Source organism: Tribolium madens, unplaced genomic scaffold (assembly GCF_015345945.1).
Source record: "Tribolium madens isolate multiple individuals breed KSU strain unplaced genomic scaffold, Tmad_KSU_1.1 Scaffold_11;HRSCAF=98;Tcas5.2_LG3b, whole genome shotgun sequence".
NCBI lineage: Eukaryota > Metazoa > Arthropoda > Insecta > Coleoptera > Tenebrionidae > Tribolium > Tribolium madens.
This window is the reverse complement of record NW_025400975.1, coordinates 2,593,883-2,604,048: the sequence shown is the minus strand read 5'-3', so window position 1 is coordinate 2,604,048 and position 10,166 is coordinate 2,593,883. Positions and strand designations below refer to the sequence as shown.

The window sequence follows — 10,166 nt, the reverse complement described above, 5'->3', positions numbered from 1 at the left end:
TCATAGTGTAAAAAACATTTAACAAACTAGCAAATTCAACAGTAAATTAAATCTAAAAAATAATAGTTATTTATTCGACGAGTTTGAGTGTAAATCGGACTCTTTATTTGACCGAGTGGATCCACGAGGTGGAATAAAGCGTCCGATTTACACTTAAACGAGTGGAATACAACATTTTATTCTTCGAATTAGAGTCAACAAGGCTTAAACTTGCTTTAAATCTGTTAAAAATAATTTGACATTTTGTATTGAGAAATGCCAAACAGTTGTCAAAACTTCCTTACACGGGAGAAAAACCGTAAATTTTGACAGTGTCGAAGAATAAAAGATCTTTTTAGATCGAATCTAATTAAATGAACATTATTGCAGTTTCTAAAAAATTGCTTTGTACACAGGCTGTTCCGGCTAAACCCCACATTAGAAGTGTTTGGAGTTCTAGAGTTCTAGCTATCTAGTTATTTCTAGTTCTAGTTATCTAGAATTTTGACTATAGCCATAATCGTTTAGATTTTGCTCAATGAAAATATTTTCAAAATGGCAGCACTCCGGTTACACCGGAAATGGGTATCAACTTTGTTATTTTCAATAGAAAGTTATGTTTTTAATTGCGCTTTTAGATTATTCAGGTGATTTTGAGAGAGTTTTTATCAGATTTCCCTATACTTACCTAGATTTAACCGATTTTGAAATATTTGGTTTTTTTTTTAATTTGCATCTTCCTCTTCATTAATCGATAACTCTACCATTTTTAATTAATTTGAAATCGTATTTGGGCACATGAAAAAGAAAGGTTAGATATTTTCTTTCGTGTATTTAAAATTGGAAAAATAATTAACAAACCTCAAAAATTTAAGGTTGCGCTTGGGAAACTTCAAATACCCGTAACTGATTTTTTTCATATGGAAGGCCACAATTTTTTCTTCACTAAATGAAAGTGAATTTATCTGTATCAAGATTCCCTATACGTAAATTTAATGATTTCCAAGTTGTTTTAACTTTTTTTATAATGGAAGAAATTCATCACTCGTATAATTTGCAATATTTCTCACTGAAAAAACGCCAAGTTTTTTTTCACAATTGTGTTATTCTTTTCGTAAATACAAATTAAATTTATTTCATCTAAATTTGAATAACTTTGATATTCTATTTTTTTCCTATTTCTATGACAATCAATGCTAAAGTAGCTATGGCTAATGAATTTGTAACAATATCAAAAGAAGTTACTATAACTTGAATACAGATCGAAGCAGAACTAAATTCTCCTCCATTTAGTAAAGAAAAKATTGGGGTGTTTTATTTAGAAAAATTTGGCGGTTTGTTAATTATTTTTCCAAATATGAATACACCAAAGGAAAGATCTAACCTTTTTCTCCRGTAAACCCAAATACATAACATAACATAATAAAAAACATACATAATAAAAAATAAGTTATCGATTTTTGAATAGGAAGATTCAAATCCAAAAAAAAATTAAAAAGGTCTAAATATTTCGAAAACGATTAAACTGGGAAGGCTAATAAAAATTCTCTCAAAATCACATGAACAATCCAAAAACGCAATAAAAAATATACCTTTCTATTTAAAATAACGAAGTTGATATTCACTTCCGGTGTGACAAGACGTGTCGCCAATTTGAAAATATTTTCATTGAGAAGAAACTAAACAGAATTTTAGATAAATATCAATGTTAGAGCTCTCAATACTTCTAATGCGGGATTTAGCCGGAACAGCCTGTATAATTAACAGAAAATATGATCCAAAAATTTTGTTTCTGCTGTTCTAAAGCTTTCTGCTTTCTTTGTTGCTGAAACAAGCTTAAAAAGACTTGTTAGCTTTCCGGTAATAATTTTTTTCCAGTTTCGGTATCGAATTTAATTAATGATTGTAGAATAACACGAAAATCCCTAATTTATAATTTCCCAACGTCTTTGTATGATTATTATTCAGTACAGTTGCTTGTAATGACATTTTGAACACACCTAGTACATAATACTCGGTCCATATGTCTGTCTCATTCATTAGGTATGTCTAGGGGCATTGCCGTCGAATTACCATCAACTCGTATTAGAGATTAGAGTCTTGAACAATGACTCACTTTGCGCATTTTTTTTAGTCTAAACTCAATACAAATCGACTCAAATGTTTCCATTTGTTTTCCTCGAAGACAACTCAAAGTCAAATGAAACTTTCTACAGCTGATCTACGATACAACACGACCATAATTTTTATTGCATTTGCTTAGCCACAACAATTAACAAACCACTTTATGAATGGATAAATTATAACACACCACCAAAAAAAAAAATAAACGTCCTATTTATCTAAATTAAGCTAACATAAAAGTATGTAACATTTGCAATTGACAAGTCAAGGAGGGTCAAACAACGTGACTGAAATTTATCGGTCAGTTATGTGTTGACAGTGATATTTGTGCTTGATTTGCATATTAAATACGACAATTTAGCAAACTTGAAGAAATGGACTTGGACTTACCGGAATCTACTATGTGTTGATGAGTTGGAAACCTTTTTCTCACTCGCAAAGAAACCCTTTGGAGAGTTATTACATAAGCTAAAACTGCGTATCTAACTATGTTTCTTCTCATCAGTCTTTGTCTTTCATCCTGAAAGAAAAAAAAACACGTTACTAAAAATATTCGAAAAACGAAAAAGAAAATTATTAATTTTATTCAGTTGGCAATATTGTTCTATTGTCTTTTTGACACTGTAATGACAGATCCAAAGATTTAAGAGTGTCTTAAAATAGTTTTTCCAATCCACTTTTGTTTTCTTAAAACAATGATTGTGTGCCAAAACGGTCGAAATTTTAGTAAATACACTACTCAAAAATATTTCTTAAATTTCTTGGTGATTTTTGAAAGATTGTATCTGATCAAAAAATGGTCGTACCTAAATCGAAGAAAAAACATTTTGAAGCTTTAATATTCTGCCAAAAGGAAAATGAATTCGTATTATTCTACTAGATGCTCATTGTTTTATTTGAACAATTGACGTGTGATTAACGCAAATCGTGAATTCTTATTTGCAAAAATTTTGCAATTAGTTGTAGTTAGTCATTTGAAAAATGCAATGTTCATTTCCTTGTGAGCAATGGYGAAGAAACTGCACAAAGACTCAATGCCTAATGCTAAATAAGCAAGTTTGTGAAATGTGATTGCTCTAGAACGTAGTATAAAAGATACCGCTAAAGAATTGCAACAAATAAATTGTTACGATCGTGGTCTGCATGACTCAATGATGTAACCATATGAACAATAAGTACAATAGCCTCATGTAAGATTATTATTTCTAAATGCACATGTAACCATCACTTCGTGTGCAGCATTGCAATTATGCGCTGTTCTAGATCTCTTTACAAACATTTACGCGAAAAAATAGCAATTCGCTAGCATTCTCAACAAATTAAAATTAATTAATAAAAAGTTGCAATCAATAAATCAATCATAAAATAATTGAACTGTAATTTCATCAGTGAAATTTTAACGTCAAGCGGAACGTTAGGTAAATGAAACAATTTCAGCGAAAATGTTAGCTATGTTTTACAAATTGTTTAATAATAATTAATAATTTCATACAGTGGGACCTCGTTAAGTCGAAGTACCTATTGCCAAAAAATTATTAAAGTTATTGAAGTTCCCAAATAGAGAATATTGCTTTTTTACATTGGAGTATTGTTTTATTTGAAAATTATAAAATGTAAACAAAAATTAACTTCTATAAAATATACAACTGTTCCGGCTAAACCCCACATTAGAAGTTGTTATTTTAAATAGAAAGTTATGTTTTTATTGCCTTCTTGAATTATTCAAGTGATTTTGAGATCAGACTTCCTCCCTATAACTAAATTTAACCGTTTTTGAAATATTTAGACTTTTTTGAAATTATTTTAATTTGCATCTTCCTCTCTAAAAATCGATAACTCTACCATTTTTAATTACTTTGAAATCGTATTTGGGCTTATGAAAAAGAAAGGTTAGATCGTTTGTTTCGTGTATGTATAATTGGAAAAATAATTAACAATCCTCCAAAATTTAAGGTTGAGTTTGGAAAACTTCAAATACCCGTAACTGATTTTTTTCAAATGGAAAGCCACATTTTTTTTTCACTAAATGAAAGAGAATTTAATTCTGCATCGATCTGTGTCAACATTTTCTTAATGATTTCCAAGTTATTTTAACTTTTTTTACAATGGAAGAAATTCGTCACTTTTCATGGTAGTTTTCGCATAGTTTGCCATGGAAATATTTCTCACTGAAAAAGCGCCTAGTTTTTTTTCACAATTGTGTTATTTGTTTCGTAAATATAAGTTAAATTTATTTAATCTAAATTTGAATTATTTTTTTGATATTCTTTTTGTTTCTTATTTCTATGACAAACTATGCTAAAGTAGCTAATGAATTTCTCACAATATCAAAAGAAGTTACTATAACTTGAAAACTATTAAACATAGATATAGGGAATGTTAATACAGATCGAAGCAGAACTTAATTTTCATCCATTTAGTGAAGAAAAATGGGGTGTTTCATTTAGAAAAATTGAGTTAAGGATAAGGAGTTATCGATATTTGAATAGGAAGATTCAAATCTAAATTCTTTTAAAAAGGTCTAAATATTTAGAAAACGGTTAAACTTAGGTATAGGGAAGGCTAATAAAAACTCTCCCAAAATCACTTGAGTAATCCAAAAACGCAATAAAAAACATAACTTTTTATTTAAAATAACACTAACAGGAAGTGCCGCCATTCTGAAAATATTTTCATTGAGCAGAACCTAACCGATTGTGGCTATAAACAAAATTTTAGATAAATATCATTGTTAGAACTTCCAAAACTAATTTGGGGTTTAGCCGGAACAGCCTGTATAAACAAAAAAATTAAAATTGCGAATGTATAGAGATACAGATTTTATTCATTTGTCTTTACGGTGATCTTTTATTTAAAACTGTCTGAACATTTTTCCTTTATTTCGAAAAAGCTTTCACAGGCCTTGATTTTTGTGTAAGTAAACTGAAAACACTTTATCAAAATTTCGGGATACAAAAGTTCGATTTATCGACGAGTTTACACTGTATTTTTACACAATCGCGTTTGTGGTCATCTTCACTAAGCTACACCAATAAATATTATTTTGAGGTATTGTAATTGTTAAAATGTACTTTCAGAAGAAAAATTACGTAAGGATTGTTTCAAATTTAGAAATGATTAATGTAGTGAAAACGTCCATTTCTAGGCGAACCTATTTGCTGTTTGACTGAAAAGAGTTTTGGAAATTAACTTCAAGTTTGGCATTGTTTTTTTTTTTAATTATTTCTAGGGTAGCCTGTATAGCCGAGGAAATGGAAAAGTACTGCCCTTGACTGTTCATAGGTATTTAGAGCCTTGTTTGGATACACAAAGTGTCCTCTCAACATTTTTATTTTAATAATTTATAAGTTTAGTGATAAAATATGATAAAAATATTGAATCATACGTACTTACCGCACCCGGAATGCCCGCATTCAAAAACAGAGCAAGAGTATCAGGCCACGGCAACAGTCTATATTGTTCCCACCACCTCTTCACAACCAACGTTACATAAAAACCTAATACAAACGACATTGGTATTATTTCAGTTTGTTGACTAAAGTACAGTTGTATCCTTTCAAACGTCCTGGAAAAAAATGTAAAAAAAATGATAATTTTTGGACCAAAACCACTTACTTCTTTTGGTCTTGATTTAGTCCAAATCTATATACAAAACTGATGGAATAGTATAGAAATAAATACGCCACTAGCTCCCGCCATACTAATTTGTATACACTGCCTCTCCATCTGAAACAAGGAAACTGTGTTCAATTTTTAAATTAATTAAAATTTTAGGAACATTTCGCACGTCTAGACTAGACAGTGAAGGTATTCATAGAAACTAAAAGCTATCTTCGGGATTTTAATTTAAAAATTTCAAGAGAAAGTAAAGCCGTCTGGTTTCTAACAAACAATGTGTGCACTATGACTATTGAAAACTATTGATCTAAATCCGAATCAGGATTTGAGTTTGGCACCTTTTCCGCTAAGTTTCACTCAAGTAGACGACACGTGCGACATGGTTGTGCATAATTAATAAAGATTATTTCTTCAATAAAGCGACCACTAAATCGGCCCTTTTCGATATTTAAAAATGATGATATAAAAATAAAAAAATTTCACACGTGCTAAACCTCACATCAGAAGTATTGGGAGTTCTATCAATGATATTTATCTAAAATTTTGTTTATAGCCCAGAATCGGTTAGGTTCTGCTCAATAAAAATATTTTCAAGATGGCGGCACTTCCTGTTACACTGGAAGTGGATTTTTCATTAGCCTTCCTAATACCTAAGTTTAACCGTTTTCAAAATATTTAGACCTTTTTAAAAAAATTGTATTTGAATCTTCCTATTCAAAAATCGATAAGTCTACCATTTTTAATTATTTTGAAATCATATTTGGGCATATGAAAAAGAAAGGTTAGATCATTTGTTTCGTGTATATATGATTCAAAAAATAATTAACAAACCGCCAAATTGTAAGGTTATGTTTAGGGAACTTCAAATACCCTTAACTCAATTTTTCTAAATGAAACACCCTAATTTTCTCTTCACTGAATTAAGGAGAATTTAGTTCTGCTTCGATCTGTATTAACATTCCCTATACCTATGTTTGATAGTTTTCAATTTATAGTAACTTCTTTTGATATTATGAGAAATTTATTAGCCAGAGCTTTACTTTAGCAATGGTTGTCATATGAATTAAAAAAAAATAAAATATCAAAGTTATTGAAATTTAAATTAATAAATGTAATTTCTATTTACAAAAAGAATAACTTGTCGTTTTTTTTCAGTGAGAAATATTTCCATAGCAAACTATGCGAAAACTACCATGGATAGTAATGAATTTCTTCCATTGTAAAAAAAGTCAAAATGACTTGGAAATCATTAAATTTAGGTATAGGGAGTATTGATACAGATCGATGCAGAATTAAATTCTCTTAATGTAATGAAAAAATTAGGGCCTTACATTTGAAAAAAAAAACATTTTCCCAAACGTAACCTTAAATTTTTGAGGTTTGTTAATTATTTTTCCAATTATAAATACATATGCCCAAATGCGATTTCAAAATAATTAAAAATGGCTGAGTTATCGATCCTTGGAAAGAAAGATGCAAATTAAAAAAAAAATTCAAAAAGTCTAAATATTTCAAAAACGAGTAAAATTTAGATATAGAGAAGTCTGATAGAAACTCTTTCAAAATCACTTAGGAATCCACAAAGCAATAAAAAATATAACTTTCTATTGAAAATAACAAATTTGATACCTATTTACGGTGTAACCAGAAGTGTGGGCATCTTGAAAATACCTATTTTCATCGAGCAGAACCTAACCAATTATGATTATAACCAAAATTTTAGATAAATATCATTGTTAAAATTTCTAATACTTCTAATGTGGGGTTTAGCAGGAAAAGCCTCTATTTTGGTCGTCAGTGTCTTATTTTTTGTATAATTTGAAATTCGCGGTATAGAGTCAGAAATAATAGAGAGCCAATCAAAGTTTAAACAATTTTTGACTATATGTTTTTTTTTTGTCTTTTTGAACTGAAGTTAGTTTTTTCACACAAATTAACTAAAAAGTTCACTAAAAATGGCTTCATGTTTTTTTCCGCGTTCACGAAATGAAGACCCTCACTCCTTCGTCATTCATGCTTTAAAACGGTGTTTTTTTTTTCATGAATATACCAGACTTTAAAATGATAATTAATAATAATAAATTAAACAAAAATGGGAAAATACGAATTTTCATCTACATTCTCTGTTTTTCCTTATTTCAATAATAAACATTTATATTTTCCAATTTTTTCCACTTTGTTTATTAATTAAAATTCAGGAGTGACGATTCTACGTCAGTTGAGTATTATGCCCACTCCTTTAGTGACATTTTAATTGCAAATGTCATATGTAAAATAATAATATAAATGTACTGAAACTTGAATAAACAATACTTAATAAACTTTATTAATTACCAACAATAGCTCTGTCTACGTCAAGTTCCTTTTAAAACCTCTGTTATTATTACCGAAACTAATTGAGTAGAAATAAAACAAAATGTGTTTTTCTAACAAAAGTAATGCAATTTACATTAAAAAACAACTAATCTTCGAACAATTGGGACACCTGTATGTACAAAAATTTGATTGGATGTTACACATGTTGAAATTGAGATAAACACTTGCAATGTAACATCCGCTTCGTGTCTACTCAAGAGGAAAATATATAATTTTCTCATTTCTAAAAATACAGAAACATGCAAATATCAAAAACCAATTTTTCCACTTACAATAAATAAGTAATTATTTCTCGCAGCGATTTAAATTAAATCTTGCGATAGATAATAACTTTCAATTAATTACATAATTTGAAATTTTCATACTAAAATAATGATCATTGCGCAATTATTATTTCGGTCATAAATTCATACCTACATACCGTTGATCTTTTTTTTTTCACATAATCTTAACTAACGGTTAATAATTCCTTAAATAGTCTTGTCTCTAGAAGGAGCAAATCTAATTCAACAATTGAAAAACAACCTTGAGCAACCTTGTCAGGTCGCGGATATTGCAATATTCAATTTTTGCCTTAAAATTATTTATCTACGTTTCAAAAATGGTCATCACCTAATTTGAGCTAATTTGCATGCATCTATTGTAGGAATTATGGTATGTCTATGGTACAATGGTTTAAAAATGCCTTGTTGGTCTCTGAGTCAGACGGAAACTTTGAATTTTTTCCACAAAAGCAGCGACCGCTCCTCTTGATATTTGCTTTGACAAATTCTGAGAAAATAGACAGTAAAAATCGCCGTGTAATATATTACTGTTACATAACAGTAAATTATATTAATCTCATTATGACAAACCTAGTTGCAGTTGTAAACTAATAATTCTAATTAAATTTTAAATATGCCTTTGTAGCCTTGAGACGAAAAGAAGGCTCAGTAATTACATACTTAGCTAAACGTGAACTAAATATTTAATACGAAATCAAAAGGTCGTTTTGATGAAAAAATTCATTCTGCAGCATCGACACATAAAATCATTCTTAATAAGGTTAAGACGTAAGGCTGTGTTTGCAGAAATGATTGCGACATTAATTAACGACTTTTTCCCAGTTTCTAATGCTACTCTAAATTTTTCACTTTTGTGGGATTTTCACAACACATTCGCTTTTGATTTGAAATTTCACCGGCGTGGTGAAATTGTAAACCGGAAACAATAAAGGATCAAAACCTTCAGGTTCCATTGACACACTAATCCGGATGCAGGGTTTCAAAAAACGAAAAATTTCAAATTTTTTTTTTTTATGATTACAAAATATGTACTTACGTATTTTATTTTTATGCAGTTTCAATTTCGTAGGTTATAATGACTTAATTATACTTAATATTAAATGTAAAAAACGTTTAGCAAACACTATTTAATTACTCCTCGTAACATCATAAATATATACAAAATCAACAAACTTTCTTTACCCCTAAAGCAATTTGATTTAATTAAATAATTCTAGATCCTAGGAATATCATTTGAATGGTATATTAAACTACAAGTTGCAGAAGGTATCTTATTCAAGCACAAATTTGAACAAATGAGTGCTTGAAGAACCTTCTGCAACAAGTGCTTTATACATTATTTTTTCAATTTTGCTGCTTTATATCATTTTATAAATTAAAAGACGAAATTTTTTTTTCTAGAGAATTTTGCGACGGTTGGCGTCATTTATGTAGAATAATTTTAGGCGCCTGTGAAAAATAAAAATAATTCTTAACGCCAACGACTTATTAAAGCACTTAAATGACGTCATTTGGGTGCTGGAATAGACTAAACGCAAAACAGAAAAACATTTTTATTATTTCTGAACAATTGAGAAATACTTATTTAAAAAAGTAAATATTTATAAAATAATAATTTCGTTTTAAAAAAATATATTCTTCGAAAATTTGAAGGTGTAACGTTGGTATTGTTTTTTATTATCTATCACTTTCAAACAATTTTACTTCTTTAATTATAATTACATATTGTACAAAGGGTATAGTTTTCTTTAAATGCATTTTATCGTTTATTTATGTTTTAAAAAA

At 29.0% G+C, this 10,166-nt stretch overlaps 1 protein-coding gene across 3 annotated transcripts in view; it reads right to left on the bottom strand.

The window, feature by feature from the left end:
* The window catches only part of LOC123004919 (bestrophin-2), a 27,958-nt gene that overhangs the window by 12,682 nt on the left and 5,110 nt on the right, over positions 1–10,166 (bottom strand). The window contains exons 2-4 of one of the 3 annotated variants that reach the window (XM_044398452.1): positions 5,719–5,829; positions 5,497–5,668; positions 2,494–2,623 (exon numbers count right to left, since the gene is read on the bottom strand). In XM_044398452.1, coding sequence (XP_044254387.1) covers positions 2,494–2,623; positions 5,497–5,668; positions 5,719–5,829 — 413 coding nt within the window. Of the gene's footprint in view, positions 1–2,493; positions 2,624–5,492; positions 5,669–5,718; positions 5,830–10,166 lie in introns of those variants that run through there. The other 2 variants (XM_044398458.1, XM_044398467.1) reach the window with 2 other exon arrangements.